The sequence below is a fragment of the Papio anubis genome, chromosome 10 (genome assembly GCF_008728515.1).
Source record: "Papio anubis isolate 15944 chromosome 10, Panubis1.0, whole genome shotgun sequence".
Lineage (NCBI taxonomy): Eukaryota > Metazoa > Chordata > Mammalia > Primates > Cercopithecidae > Papio > Papio anubis.
This window is the reverse complement of record NC_044985.1, coordinates 53,679,160-53,695,494: the sequence shown is the minus strand read 5'-3', so window position 1 is coordinate 53,695,494 and position 16,335 is coordinate 53,679,160. Positions and strand designations below refer to the sequence as shown.

The 16,335-nt window shown below is 36.4% G+C and overlaps 1 protein-coding gene across 12 annotated transcripts in view; it reads right to left on the bottom strand.

Annotated features, from left to right (window-relative positions):
* UBR3 (ubiquitin protein ligase E3 component n-recognin 3) overlaps nt 1-16,335 on the bottom strand; it is a 263,282-nt gene that overhangs the window by 120,550 nt on the left and 126,397 nt on the right. For all 12 annotated transcript variants that reach the window (XR_004176549.1, XM_031651339.1, XM_031651340.1 and 9 more), the window contains 2 exons: nt 14,642-15,102; nt 6,028-6,116 (listed from right to left, as the gene is read on the bottom strand). Coding sequence is in view for 11 of the 12 variants with exons in the window: in XM_031651339.1 (XP_031507199.1) it covers nt 6,028-6,116; nt 14,642-15,102 (550 nt within the window). In the remaining variant the exon portion in view is untranslated. The remainder of the gene's footprint in view (nt 1-6,027; nt 6,117-14,641; nt 15,103-16,335) is intronic.

Sequence of the window (16,335 nt, the reverse complement as noted above, 5' to 3'; positions counted from 1 at the left end):
GTAACTTCAGAGCACAAAACTTTGACTATGTATCTTTGGTGGGATGCAATGAGGACAAAATAATCTGGAAACAATTTAAAATTTGTTATACTTTTTAAACATTTTTTTAAATTTAAGAAATTTTAAAGTTTTATTCAATAATTTCACTGTTTAACATAGTACTGAGTTTGATATTTTGAAGCCATTTTCTTTATTTTATGGGAAGGTAATTTTCTTAGGTATGATGTACTGTGATTGTGTAAGAGAAGACTCTCAATCCTAAGGCATGCATGTTAAAAATGCTTTAGCAGTAAGGTCTGCAACTTACTTCATTTAACAGAGAGAAAGCAAGAGAACATATACAGAACAATGTTAACAAGGTGATGGTTATATTAGTATATGGGTGTTCACAAGACCATTTTGTCAGCTTTTCTCTACGTTTGGAATTTTTCATTAAAAAACAGCATTGTACAACCTCATTTTGGTAAAAAGTACATTTATATGCATATGTTCTTAGAAAAAGTCTTGTAAGGATACAACCTAGGTTAGGAAATCTGGTAGTAAAAATATATTATTTCTTATTTTTTATTATTTGTGTTTTCTAAATTTTAATAAAAATTTAGTGCTTTTGTTATAAAAAATTAACTTTATACACTGCAATAATGCATATTAAGTATTTAATTCAAGATTACAGGCTAAATATCTGCTTTTGTCCCTCATTCTTTTTAAAAACAATCCCACTGAAATAAAGATAGAAAAGAAATGAAGAAATATTCCCACAGAATATAGAAAAAGGATGAAGTGGTAGGTGAGAATTTCACCAGCAAATAGGAGATGTCAATAACATTTCTGAAAGACTGGAGAAGATAGAGGCATGATGACAGAGAAAAGATATGTGATATCAGAAAGTTAAAGAAAAGCAAGAATTGATCTATCCATTAGAATGTCAACTCTGCTCAGAATCAGCACATGAGGCAGAAGACAGGAGCCATAAGTATAAAATGACTCTGAAAACAGAATAATTATTTGAAGGACTGTATGTAGACTTCAGTACGTAGCACCCCAATTCCTTCCCCAACTCTGACTAAACAGAGCATTCAGGGGGCTTGGCATTTACCTCACAGAAAAAACAGATCATCCACAACAACAAAAACCAGCCTATTCTTATCCAAAGAAACTCAACAAGAAGCTTAGAGAAAACTGGGGCTTCTAATGTGAATGTTAGCATCTGGGCACTCCAACCTAGAGTGATCAGCCCTTCTCCCATCCCTAATCCAAATCTGATAGTCAACACACCTTACCCATGTACACAGACTAGAGACAATTATTAGGATCAAACCTCTTTACACCTCAGTAAAATGAACCCACATGAGCTACCCAGACCACCTCTCCAGGACAATCAGGAATCATCAGGCAAATGAGGAAAACTAACAACAGGAAAGACTAACATAAGTTTTTCAAGCAATTTAGAAGGATAAAAGATAATTTAGAGAAAGAAACAGATAAAGAAAAAAAAGAAACACCCTAAACTCATTCAGAAAGATTTTTAGAGAAAATTCTATACAGATGGTAAGAACAAGATACTGGAGAGAGGAAATCTATATGTGTGTAAAACAAAAAGAACAAATGATATAAAAGATAAAACACATTACAAAATTAAAAGATCAGTCTTGGAGATCCAATATCCAATTACGAGTCCCAAAAAAGAATAAAATGTTAAGAAGGAAAGTATTGCTGTATAACAAAATACCCTCATGCTCAGTGGCTTAAAAAGAATTATCTCCATCAGTTTCTGAGGGTCAGGCATCTGGGAGCAGCTTAGTGGTGTGGTTCTGGCTAAGGAGCTCTCCTGAAATTACTATCAAACCTGCAGTCATTTAAAGGCTTAACTGGCACCAGATGCAGTGGCTCACACCTATAATCCTGGACTTTGGGAGGCCGAGGCAGAAGGATTGCTTTGAGGCCAGGAGTTTGAGGCCAGCCTGAACAATACAGAGAGACTTTGTCTCTTTAGTTAAAAAAAAAAAAATTTTTTTTTAAGAAAAAAATAACAAAATTAAATAAAGGCTTAACTGGGACAGGAAGTTTCACAACCAAGCTCACTCACATGACTGCTGGGGAAAGAAGCCTCAGTTCCTCACTCACATGGGCCTCCACAGGGATACTCATGCTATGGCAGCTGGCTTCCACCAGAATGAGTAATCCGAGAGAGAGAGAAAGTAACAAAGACAGAAGCCGTAATGTCTTTCATTACCTAATATGAGAAATGATATACCTTCACTTCTGCCATATTCTATAGGTCATGTACATCAATGTAGGAGAAGACTACACAGGGCATCAGGACCAGGAGATAGAGATCATTCAGAAGAACCATCTTGGAGGATGACTATACCAGTTATCAAAAAAAAAAAAAAAAAAAATGGGAAAAAAAATCTCATAGTTTCAGAGATATGAATCTTCAGACTGAAAAGGCTCATTAAGCACTAAGGAGGATGGGAAAAAAATCTCTTAGATACAAATGATAAAACTTCAGATCTCTAAGGATCAGATAATCACAAATTTGTCACAGGAAAGGAAAAAATGCTCACCTACAAAGGTGTAAGAATTAGATTACCACCAGACTTTTTATCAAATGAATGGCAGAAGACAAAGAGGCAATGCCTTCAGTTGTAAATTTGTGACAGAATGTGTTTATCAATCTACATCCATCTAAATGAACAATCAAGTGTGAGAGTAGACTAAAGTCCCTTCCAGAAATAAAGAATCAGGTGGTTGAGCTACCAAACGGCATTATTAAGATTTGAGCTAGGCACGGTGGTGCATGACTATAGTCCCAGATACTAGGTAGGCTGAGGTGGGAGAATCGCTTGAGCTCAGTAGTTTAAATCCAGCCTGGGTAAGATAGCAATGCCTTATCTCTTAAAGAAGAAAAAAATTTAAAAAAAAAAAAAAATATATATATATATATATACACTTGAATTGGCACCCCAATAAAACAAGATTTCAAAAACAGATGACATTAATATGCAAGAAACTCTATTATCAATCCCAAAAGGGGAAAATCCTCAGGTAATGGCTGTAGGGCATGCCTGAAGAACAAATGGACCAGATTGGAAAAGAATTCCATGCAAAAGACAGTATGATTGAGAAGGAAGAATAACAGAGATATCATAAAGGCACACTGGTTCTTGCTACAATAAAATTTTAAAAATAAAATTTAAAAAGACAGTTCGGGAACTTCAGGGAAAACAAAAGGCAACATAACAAAGTCATGGTTCATATAGAAACAAATAAAAGGTCCTATGGGTTTAGCAATCAAGGGACTGGAAGAAAAGAGCTATGTATTAAAGATAGTCTCTTTGAAGGGGTTCAGGGGTTGGGCCACTAGACTCAAAAATAGTCAATGGTTCTAGCCTTGTACTCAATAGCATTTAAAAAGTCATACTAATACAAACTCTTCATTGTTTTTAAGAGTCAACCTTCACATGGAAGACATTAATGTGACTGCAAAACAGAATGTCAGCAACCTTGACAATTTAAAAGTTAAAAAGTATCTGAAAAAAGGCAGGAGGTAGAAGAGGAAAGGAAGGATGGGGTGCTTATTAGTTCATTTTATATGAAGCAGTATCAAGATACTGACTACTGCAGATAGAACAATACATAAATATTATAATTATATTAAACATGTAAAAAAACAAAAATAAAATTACCAATTTTTGGAAAGAAGAGAGAAAGGGAAAGTAGTGTCAATAAACTAAACCCTCTTCTTTCATATGATAAAGTCAACTGATGCTAGGTAAATTTCATAAACAGAATTTCAGTACAGGTTAAGTATCCCTTATCTGAAATGCTTGGGACCATTAGTGTTTCAGATTTCAGATTTTTTTCAGACTTCAGAATATTTACATAGACATAATGAGATATCTTGGGGATGGGACCCAAGTCTAAACACAAAATTCATTTATGTTTCATATACACTTTATACATACAGGCTATGGTGATTTTACACAACCTTTTTTTTTTTTTTTTTTGCTCTTGTCACCCAGGCTGCAGTGCAATGGCACTATCTCGGCTCACTGAAACCTGTCTCCTGGTTCAAGCAATTCTCCTGCCTCAGCCTCCTGTGTAGCTGGGATTACAGGTATGCACCACCACGCCCAGCTAATTTTTTTGTATTTTTAGTAGAGATGGGTTTCACCATGTTGGTCAGGCTGGTCTCAAACTCCTGACCTCAAGTGATCTACCCACCTCGGCCTCCCAAAGTGCTGGGATTACAGATATGAATGACCGCACCCAGGCTTATGCAACATTTTACATAATTTTGTAAATGTAGTTTTGACTGCAACCCATCACAAGAGGTCAAGTGTGAAACTTTCCACTTGTGGCATCATGCCATGGCTATATGCCAACCAACTGGAAAACCTAAAAGAAATGGATAAATTGGCATTTGGGCTTTCAGACCTGTAACGATGGCCTCTTGGGGGTTTTTGGCCTTCAGCCTCAGATCGGGTGCTGTACTTTCAGCTTCTCCGGTTTTGAGGGTTTTAGACTTGGAACGAACCATGGTACTAGCTTTTCTCATCCCCCAGCTTGCAGATGCCCGATCATGGGATGTCACCTTTGTAATTATGTAAGCCAATTCTCCCTAGTAAACTCCCCTTCAAATATACATATCCTACCATTTCTGTCCCTCTGGAAAAACCTAATAGAGATTTTGAACTTCATAGCTCTCTAGTAACAGACCCAAATGAAAAGGAAATCAACAAGTTGCCAGAAAAGAAATTCAAAAGGTGAATCTTAAGTCAAAAACTTTCCACATGTGGCATCATGCTACCAGTGGAAAGTCAAAGCTCAGAAAGTTTTGGATTTTGGCACATTTTAGATTTCAGATTTTCAGATTAGGGGTGCTCAATCTGTATTCTTTCTGTCAAAGTTATATCTTGAATATTAACTATACTTGATGGTTTAGAACCCATTAGGCTAAATTTGAATTGATCTCTACAAATTTCTTCAGGAAGTTGGTTATGTGTTTAGGTGCACAAAAATGCATGAAAATGTACATGCATGCTCGAATGCATATATATGTGTGTATTTTAACTAAATGCATGACTTTATTTTCTTTCTGCATTTTCTAAAAATTAAAGAAAAAATTTGCTGGAATGCAAGAAATAGTCAGGGAAGGGAATATCCCGGTTAACTAAAGACTGACACTAAGATTTAATCTATTTCTCCAATGTGTGTAAAAGGCTACTATCATACAGAAACATGGTATCCTCTCTCACTGTATAATTTCTTTTTTTTTTTTTTTTTTTGAGACGGAGTCTTGCTCTGTCACCCAGGCTGGAGTGCAGTGGCCAGATCTCAGCTCACTGCAAGCCCCGCCTCCCGGGTTCACGCCATTCTCCTGCCTCAGCCTCCCGAGTAGCTGGGACTACAGGCGCCCGCCACCTCGCCCGGCTAGTTTTTTTGTAGTTTTTTTTAGTAGAGACGGGGTTTCACCGGGTTAGCCAGGATGGTCTCGATCTCCTGACCTCGTGATCCACCCGTCTCGGCCTCCCAAAGTGCTGGGATTACAGGCTTGAGCCACCGCGCCCGGCCTCACTGTATAATTTCTAATGCTAATCTTAATGGAAATGAGAAGTTCACCTGATTTTAAGAAATAATGAAGGGGTACCAGAAAGAGGCACTAGAAGCATCTGAAACTATTTGAAGGATTTTAAGATAATTTCAAAGAAAAAGATCAAGATAAGTAAATATATATTGATGGATCTCACAAATCTAAGAGACCATTTAACAGAAGAGAACAAAAGGAGCATACTATATTGCTACCATCAGGAAGAACTTCCTAGCAATTATAGCTACTAACAACAGAATGGACTGTCTATAATAAAAGTCTGATCTTCCATCACTATATTACTTAAATAAAGACCAAATAAACACTAGAAATAATAACTCTGTAATGTTTTAAATTAGTAAAAGATTGGACTACATCATCCCTAAAGTAGTAAGTATAATTATGAGAGTTCTAAACTAATAACTTTGACTTACCAACATCCATTGCAGTTTCCATAAAGCTTTTCTGTCGTGAAGCAAACTCTGCAAGCAATTTCTGCTGCCTCTCTCTAGCCTTCTGTCGCCTAGATTAAACAGAAATAAAGTTTTAAGTATCAGATGTCCTTAAGACCTAGCTACTATATTTCAAGAGTATATAATGTATGAAAATGTATATATGTATGTCTTTAGGTGCACAAAAATGCATGAAAATGTACACGCAGGCTTGAATGCTATATATGTGTGTATTTTAACTAAATGCATGACTTTATTTTCTTTCCACATTTTCTAAAAATTAAAGAAAAAATTTGCTGGAATGCAAGAAATAGTCAAGGAAGGGAATATCCTGGTTAACCCCTGGCACACAGTTGAGAACAATCCATTTTTTGTATTATGTATTAAATTTCTTCTAATATTTGATTGTCCTTAAAAGGATTCTACTAATTTTAAAAGGTTACAAACTCACTGGTTTAATAAAAATAAAAGCCAAGATGTACTTTAAAATGTGAAATAATAATTAAGGTAGATAGAATATTTGGATTTCCAACAACACAAGTTCCTAAGTATATGTCAGAAGGCAGCAAGAGCAAGAATAGTCTTTTTTAGCAAGAGACTAACAATTTAACCCCAGGCACAAATAACAGTAAACTGATTGCTAGAAGAAGCTATGATGTTTAGATATAAACAAAGCCTAAAAGATAAGAACAGTCATATTTACTGTTACCCTAAGAACAGGTCTCTCCTAACAGAGAATGAACAGAAGCCAGTAAGTTTCCCAGTTTCTACTAGGACATATTTCAAGTTTGGTTTGTTTTGTATAAAGTAAAGGAATGTGAAGAAGTCTCAAACACAACATAAGACAAAACTGTATTACAAAGCCCTAAATATTCCCTTGGATTAATTCACTATATTATATTTATTATGTATGCCTTATCTACTTCCAAAGAATATTTTAATTGCAACTGGTTGCCAAAAAAAAAAAAAAAAAAATCCACCAATACAATGTTACCATAACATAGGAATAGGAAAATAAGTCAAAGGCGACAGGTTTCTTCAGATTATGTGACGCTAACAATACCAGTAAGCATAAAGTTTCACTCCCAGCAAGGAAAGGTTAAATTAGTAATTTAAACAAGAAGTGAAGGAGAGGAAGAAGAAGAAGAAAAGAAAGGTTAGAAAAGGTAAATTATATGTTAGTTCATGGAAGAGATAAACTTTTTACTTGAACAAAACTCAAAGAGGAGCGATGTTCTCTGTGTCATACCCATAATACAGAAGAAAAATGAGAACATAATGGACAAAGTATACTACAGCAGTTTTTTTAATGACCATTTATTATGTCTATACAGTATAGAAGTCAAAGCATTATGTTAAACTGAGAGTCTATGCAATCATTGTTATGGGAAACCTAAAAGTATTTTTCTATTAATCTGATCTGATTCAAGGATATAACATATAAAATTCAGAAGAATGAAATACAGTAATTTTTAAATTATCCACACATTTGCTCCCATCAAATTGGTGGGGATAATCAGGAGCAACTATAAAGTCAAGTTCTGTGGTCCACTTTACCATGAGAAGTTACATATTTTTGACGATAATATTCAAAAAATTGTTAACACTCCTTTTCTAACATTTACAGATAATTTAGGATCCACATAAAAAACTCACCTTATTATTTTATAACAACAATTCTTTTATACTGTTTTTGAGCCAAAATGTTATTATCCAGGTTGATCACTCACCTTATTCACCAAAGTTAACTCTCAATGATGATGGCCATTTCAAAAAATTAAATCTACCCGTCCCCTCTCTTCCGTTTCTGAACATGTCCTAGCATGGAGTGTCAGGACTCGACAGCCTGGCACAGGAGGGCATTTGTGTGGTAAAATTTTAGTTAAATATGTGTAATTTTTTGACTAAAAAGTTAAATATATCTAGATAGATAGATAGATAGATACATAGATACAGACAGAGAGAGAGAGTTATAGGTGTCAGGTATCTCACTGTGGAAGAAGGGAGTTACAGAGTTACAAATATGGAAAGAGAGAAAACAAGAATGACTCCTAGAGTGATAGATTGGAACTGAAAGTATCAGAGTGAACTCACAGTTTTCAGTACATAAAGGTAGACATAAAACTAAATATAAATTTCTCCCTTCCTCTCTCTCACTACCTTCCAAAACAAACACAGACTTACAAAGAAACACACACACAATTTTCCCCAGCTCTGTCCTAAGAGGACCTGAGACAGCTATACTTCATTAGAATAAACACATGACTGAGGTTTCTAAATACCATTCTCTCTTAAAAGCAACCAGGACACCTCGGAGCAATGGCTGACTCCAAGTACAGGATAAGCCTGCAACATCTTTTTTTTTTTTGAGATAGAGTCTCACTCTATTGCCAAGGCTGGAGCGCAGTGGCGTGATCTAGGGTCACTGTAACCTCCGCCTCCTGGGTTCAAGCGATCCTCGTGCTTCAGCCTCCTGAGTAGATGGGATTACAGGAACGCGCCACCATGCCCGACTAATTTTTGTATTGTTAGTAGAGACGGGGTTTCACCACATTGGCCAGGCTGATCTCGAACTCCTGAGCTCAGGTCATCTGCCCATCTCAGCCTCCCAAAGTGCTGGGATTACAGGTGTGAGCCACCACCTGGCCAAGCCTGGAACATCTTATTGCCCCAGAAAATAAGAGTATGCTCAAAGAATGATGGGGACAGATCAACAGGACCCAGAAACCAGCTTGACGTGACTCCTAGTGGCCAAATCTGTAATAATTTGAGCACCAAAATTAATAACAAGCATATGAGATTATAACCCATAAAATAAAATAGGAACCCATGAGTCCATACTGATAAAAATGAATGAATATAAAGTTGATATGGATTGGGATATTACAATATCTCAAAGTATCTCTCCACAAATTATGTATTAATTGTAAAGTGGGGTGGGAAAGGTAATTTGACTGTGAAGAAGTCTGGCAGACATGGTCAAAGTAAATCACCAGTGATGAAACAAATTGAAATCATATAACACCTTATGGGATACAATGAAAACAAAACAGCAACACTTCATTGACATTCCTGCCAAAGTTGTATAAACTGAGTCAAAATATAAAGGGAAAACAGAGAATCCCAAATTAAGAGATATTCTACAATGTTACTACTGCTTCATAATCTTTAAAAGTGCCAAGGTCATGAAAATAAAAACTTCTATATTGAAGGAGAAGAGGCATGACAATTAAGTGCAAGGAGTGATTATGAACTGGATCTTTCTGCTATAAGAAATATTAGTGGCTGGGCACAGTGCCTCATGCCTGTAATCCCAGCACTTTCGGATGCCAAGGCGGGTGGATCACAAGGTCAGGAGTTCAAGACCAGCCTGGCCAACATGGCGAAACCCTGTCTCTACTAAAAATACAAAAATTAGCCTGGCGTAGTGGTAGGCGCCTGTAATCGCAGCTACTCGGGAGGCTGAGGCAGAGAATTGCTTGAACCTGGGAGGCGGAGGTTGCAGTGAGTCGAGATCACGCCACTGCTTTCCAGCCTGGGTGACAGAGTGAGACTCTGTCTCAGAACAGAAAAAAAAAGAAACAAAGAAAGAAAAGAAATATTACCGGGGGCTAGGAGAAGTGGCTCATGCCTGTAATCACACCACTTTGTGGAGCGGAGGCGGGAGGATCACTTGAGCCCAGGAGTTTGAGACCAGCCTGGGTAACATAGCAAGACCTCATCTCTACAACTGATTTTTAAAAATTAGCCAGGCATGGTGGCACACACCTGTAGTACCAGCTATTCAAGAGGCTGAGGCGGGAGAATCACTTGAGCCTAGGAGGTCAAGGCAGAAGTGAGCCGTGATCATGCCACTACACTCCAGCCTGAGTGACAGAGCATGACCCTGTCTCCAAAGAAAAAGAAAAGAAAAAAGGAGAAGAGAAGAGAAGAGAGGCGAGGGGAGGGGAGGGGAGACGAGACGAGACGAGACGAGACATTACTGGGACAACTATCAAAACTTGGGATCTAAAGATTTAATCATACTCAAATATCATATTGATTTGCTAATTCTCATAGTTGAGGGTACAAAGAACTTCCTGAACCATTTATGTACGTTTAAGATTCCTTCAAAATAAAAAGCTTTTTAAAATTAAATCCATCCTCAAAGGACAAATATTTGCCACAATGGAAGAAATGGAAGCAAAGAAAAATGTGCTCTAGATGCTCAAAGCATTCTAAGTGACCTCCAAAAATGTTTTGAGCAATAACAGCAGTGACAGACTACATTTTTGGTCTTCTGAATCACTACTTTGCAAATCTGTAAGTTTTGCCATGCTTCTTTAATTAATGCCACTCACTCTACAGCTCACCTTTAAACATGTACACTTACAATTAGAATACGTATGTCCATAGAATGTACTTTTTAAAATCTATTAAACATAAGAAAACCTCAAATGTAACTGCTTGACACTAGTATTAAAGTGCATTTCTATAGCAGGTTTCTATACTAACCAGAAATGGACTGTCATTGTTGTGAATGTTTTCTTAATCGAGATTATTACTTTTCTAAATGGGCATAAATGTAAATAAAGGCCATTAACAAAGAACATACACAAGTTCTGGCAGATTCACTATAACTCAAAAATTTTCCATTAACTCCTGAGGCAAAGACATTGAAGCTGCATTTTATTACAACCATCTAATGTTTTCTGTTTACATCTTGTTTTCTATGAAGTTCATCTATTATGAAAGTGATACTGAGTTTGTCTAAAGGTGAGGTACTTGGAAATGGATCCTCATTTATTGCTCATAAACAAATGGAAGTGTTTATGAACGGTTCTGCCTTTATTATGAAAATCCAAAACAAAACCAAAGGAAAGACAAATGTGAGAAGCATGGTGAGATCCAAATAGTCATCTTAATCCTTAGCTGTCCACTACAAATTAGTTTCAAGTACTTGTCAATACCATCATTGTTAAAAGGAAACAAAATCTATCACAAAGAAAGCCTTTAAAATTTTTAGAATATTATTTATTACAGTAGCATCAGGGCCTTTGTAAAAGTAGCATCTAAACTATGTCCTCCAGTATCACATTATTAGTAATAATTACCAAAAAAAACAGATTTTGATTCACTGTTTATCTTCTTTCAAAATAAAAGGATATACTATTACATAACAGAAAGAAGGATCTGACCACTAAGAGAGACCACTAATTGACAAAAATAACAATCTTACCTCATTTTCAACCTTCTAATTTTGTCAGTAGATTTATTACATTCTAGGCTATTACTAATTCAAACTTAATGACTGGTCATCTAAATTATATGTTACTGAATGTCCTTTCTCCCATGGAAACAAATTTTTAGTTAGTTCTTTATAACTCCTATTTAGGAATTCTCCTAAATTCTTAATCTACCGTAGGCTTTTGCATATATTAATATAAATTTTTTATAACAAACTTTTTTTTTTTTTGAGATGGAGTCTCACTCTGTCGCCAGGCAGGAGTGCTGTGGCGTGATCTCAGCTCACTGCAACCTCCGCCTCCCAGCTTCAAGCAATTCTCCTGCCTCAGCCTCCCTAGTAGCTGGGACTACAGGCACACGCCACCACGCCCAGCTATTTTTTATATTTTTAGTAAAGATGGGGTTTCACCATGTTGGCCAGGATGGTCTTAATCTCCTGACCTCGTGATCCACCCGCCTCGACCTCCCAACAAACTTTTAATTGCATCAAAGATGTGGTATAACTATATATGTGACTAAAATTGCCCCTTATACAGGTACCAAAGGATGACCTCCTAACTAATAAATCACACAGGATGGCCAATCTTATTGAACTCCTGTAGCACTTAACAATTTTGATAAGTTTCTTGCTTTCTGAACTTCCTCTTGTGACTTCTCTAAAGCCACTCACCCCAGTTTTTCTCTTACTCTGCTCAGCCATCCATTTATCAGTCACCTTTGTAGGTACCCTTTCCTCAGTCATTCCCTTTAATGTTTTTCCCTTGAGTTCTATATTCAGTCTTCTCATTTTCTTACTGTACACTTTCTCCCATATACAAGGATTCTACTATTACCTATGTGCTCATATCTGTATCTCTAAGAATTCTCCCCTAAATCTTAAACCCTGTATCTGACTGGACATCTTCACCTGGGTATCCCTCTTAAACTTAGTAGTGTCCAGAACTGAACAGATCAGTTTTACTACTGAGCCTGAGACCCCTCCTATACTCCATTATCTTGGTAAAAGGAACATTATCCAAGTCAGAAATCAGGGCACCATTCATGACATCTCCCTCATTTCTCACATCAAGCTGATTACCGAGTCTAACAACTTGTACCTGCTAAATATCTCATATACATCTCCTCCTCTCTTTATTATCATCACTGTCTTAGTTCAGACCCTTATCACACCTGCCCCACTAGATGACTAAGTAGCTTGCTCTCCCACTTTCCAGTCTTACCCCACTCTAATCCACCCGCATGTAATTATCCTATATATATACACATATATATACATATATATACACACATACATATATGTTTTTGTTTTTGTTTTTTGAGGCAGAGTCTCACTCTGTCATCCAGGCTGGAGTGCAGTGGCACAATCTCGGCTCACTGCAAGCTCCGCCTCCTGGGTTCACACCATTCTCCTGCCTCAGTCTCCAGAGTAGCTGGGACTACAGGCGCCCACCACTATACCCAGCCAATTTTTTGTATTTTTAGTAGAGACGGGGTTTCACCGTGTTAGCCAGGATGGTCTCAATCTCCTGACCTCGTGATCCGCCCGCCTCAGCCTCCCAAAGTGCTGGGATTACAGGCGCGAGCCACCGCGCCCAGTTCTATCCTATATATTATTCCTCACTTAAAATCCTTCCAGTTTCCCTGTAACCATTTATACCCTGTGCCAGTTAATGATATGCAGTTACCCTCTTAGCCTTATGTCCTGCTACTCCCATTAACACTCTGTGTACCCAATATAGTACCTGTTACACTATGTTAACACTACTAACAAACTATCTGTTTACCAGTCTGTCTCTCCATTATAGTATCAATTCCTCGAGGTCAGGAAGTCCAACACAGGACACAGATATGTCTAGAAAAGTGCTTGACTCACACCCAGTGAGTGAGAAATGGATCAATCGAGTAAGATCCATCTTAGGCTTGCTTCCACTGATCATTTAACCCATAACTGCCTATATTTAATTTTAAAAGTAAGAAGATGAAATTATCCAGAAAATACCTCTAAAGTACACTTCAAACTGCTAAATGATGTATTAGTCATACCGCTCGCAACAGTAGTCCAAATAACTCTGTTGATAATGATTTTTACCTATATAAAAGAGATCGAGATGATCAAGGTCCTAGGTTCTTAAATTAAGATAATATTGATGTGATCTCTTTGGACCCTCCCTAAGGGGAAATGTGTACCCTTCCCCTATAATTGTTGCTTTGGTAGACAAATTTGTCTTAAATAATAAAGAAATTAAGACAAGTAGTTGGGTGCTGACGAGTTGATGGATGCAGCACAGCAACATGGCACAAGTATACATATGTAACAAACCTGCACGTTATGCACATGTACCCTAGAACTTAAAGTATAATAATAATAATAAATAAATAAATAATAAAAATTAAAAAAAAAGAAATTAAACCAATGAATATTATTTATAACCTCGGAGAAGTGAGCAATGACTATCTTGAATTTGATCTGAAATCCTTTTTTTTAATGTCCTGGGTCTTTTAGCCTATGTACACTCATTAAAAGGCATGCTTTTTTTTTTTTTTTTTTCTTTAATAAACACTGAACCCTTTCCAAGAGTTTGACAATTATGCTGAGTTTCACTCTCTCAAGATTCACCTTGTCATGTTTATGACAGTAGGGTCAGCAATGTTGACAAGGCTCTTGGGAAACAACTGGTGACAATGCACAGTAACACAACTCTTCTGGCAAACAATGTACCACTGAAAAAAAGAACCATACTATGCTCATAGTCCTTGACCCACAAACCCCACATAACATAGTATATATCTTGAGACTTTTTAAAAAATCCCATTCTTTTTTTTTTTCAAGAAAGTCAAAAGATGAAAAAAAGTTTATAAATATAATTTTAACAACAAATTATAAGCAATCTAAAGATCCAAAAGCTAGAAGCATAAGTTAGTCAGAATGTGTTTTAAAACATCACTTTTTAAAAATCAGCAATCATATATTAATAAAGATTAGAAAAGACCAAAAGAAACTAAAGCAGTTGGATTTTTATTTTGAGAAATGTTTAAATTTTTTTTATTCTCATTTAAAGTTGAACAGTTCAACTTTAACAGTAAGAGAATTATTAGATCCTTACAGCAATAAAAGCAGTAGCAATTTTTCCAAAGAGACATATAGATTTAAGGTAGTAATTTTACAGTGGGGTCAGAAAGTCTCACCTGTCCGTCAATAAACTCAATATATCACATGTACAAGCACTGACCATGCTCCATTCCACTTACGTTACATCAGCTATGACCGTTGCTATTAAACATCCAAGTGATTATCCTCAAATGACCAAAAGGAAAAAAATATCAAATTTTCAACTATACACACGTTTAAAACATTAAAAATAAAAATTACCTTTCTTCTTTGTCCAATGTTTTCTTCTCTGCCGCAGTGACTTTTTTAGGTGGTACAGGAGGGGTCACTTTTCTACATATCTCTTCAATGATGCGTTTGTTCATTCTACTTTGCGACGCAGCTTTTAGTAAAATTCTTTCCACTGCAGTTATACCATCTCCATGACTGTATTTAGGAATTTCTGGTTGGATTAAAATTTCTATGTCATCAAGCCAAGGAGGATAGTAGGAGTTTTGTTTTCCTGAGAGTTTGTGGTGAAGTTTAATTAGCAAAGACAATATGCTTTCTTTAATTTCCAAAATGGCTGTAGTTAACTGTGGAGCTGAGCCAGGAGCAGACCATTTACTTGAAGTTTTGGGACGAACCACCTGATTTGCTTCACTGCTACTGCGATTGATGATTTCCTGAAATTTCTTTCTACGTTCTGCTACTAAACTGAAAACTTGAGCTGTACCAGAATTCTACCATTAAAAAAGAGAAACAAAGAAAAATCAAGAGAAGTTATTTAGCATCATTTTAAAAACATACTAGTACTACATTTTCCAAAGGGAATGCTCAGTTTCATAAAAAGATTTATTCAACAGATTTGCTCTTTAAATAATTCTGTCCCTTGACCTATCTCTCTCAAATATATTTAATCCCACTCAATCTGGAAAGAGTTATAAGGAGATCATCAGCAGTAACACCTCCTTTTCAACCTCCCGAAAACAGACAAAACTTAAGTAGTATCTACAGCCATATTAAAGAGAATCATAAACTAAATTATTCATTAGTTTAAAGGAGGAAAGGCTGTTCTGGTCAGCATTCATGAAGAATAGGGTACTCTTTAGTAACTTCTGGAAGACTGCTACAGTTTCCAGTTAAGAAAATTATAAATTCGTTTTTTAAAAAATTTTCTAAGCTAACAAACATGAACTAGTAATTAATTTCACTTTTAAGGAACTTTAAAGTTTGAAAATTCTAACATAAATGCTTAAAGTTACTAAACTGAGATATAAGAATGAAAAAATCAAACTGATGTTTCATATTTTAATATGAAATTTAATTTGTTTTATTAAATTTTAATATGAAATTAAAACTGTGATTTGTGATTTGTTTTTTATTTGTTTTTGGTTTGTCGGTCAAGGACTATGATTTGTTTTCTGAACAGTTTTTTTTTTTAACTAAGTATTTTCCTCATTAATTTAAATTCTAAAAAGCTTTTTTGCTAAAGCAATCAAACTGCACCAGGGCTCTTAGAAAACATCTTTTTTTTTTTTTTTTTGAGACGGAGTCTCGCGCTGTGTCACCCAGGCTGGAGTGCAGTGGCGCGATCTCGGCTCACTGCAAGCTCCGCCTCCCAGGTTCACGCCATTCTCCTGCCTCAGCCTCCGAGTAGCTGGGACTACAGGCGCCCGCCACCACGCCCGGCTAGTTTTTTGTATTTTTTTAGTAGAGACGGGGTTTCACCATGTTAGCCAGGATGGTCTCGATCTCCTGACCTCGTGATCCACCCGCCTCGGCCTCCCAAAGTGCTGGGATTACAGGCTTGAGCCACCGCGCCCGGCAGAAAACATCTTTTAATTAAGATATGAATCAGTTTAATGAATTTATTTTTTAAAAGCAAGCATAGAAAGGATGCTCTAATATCAGATGAGCTTTTGTGAGTCAAATGACAGTATACGCTATTTTTTAACATCGAAGCTGTTTTTTAA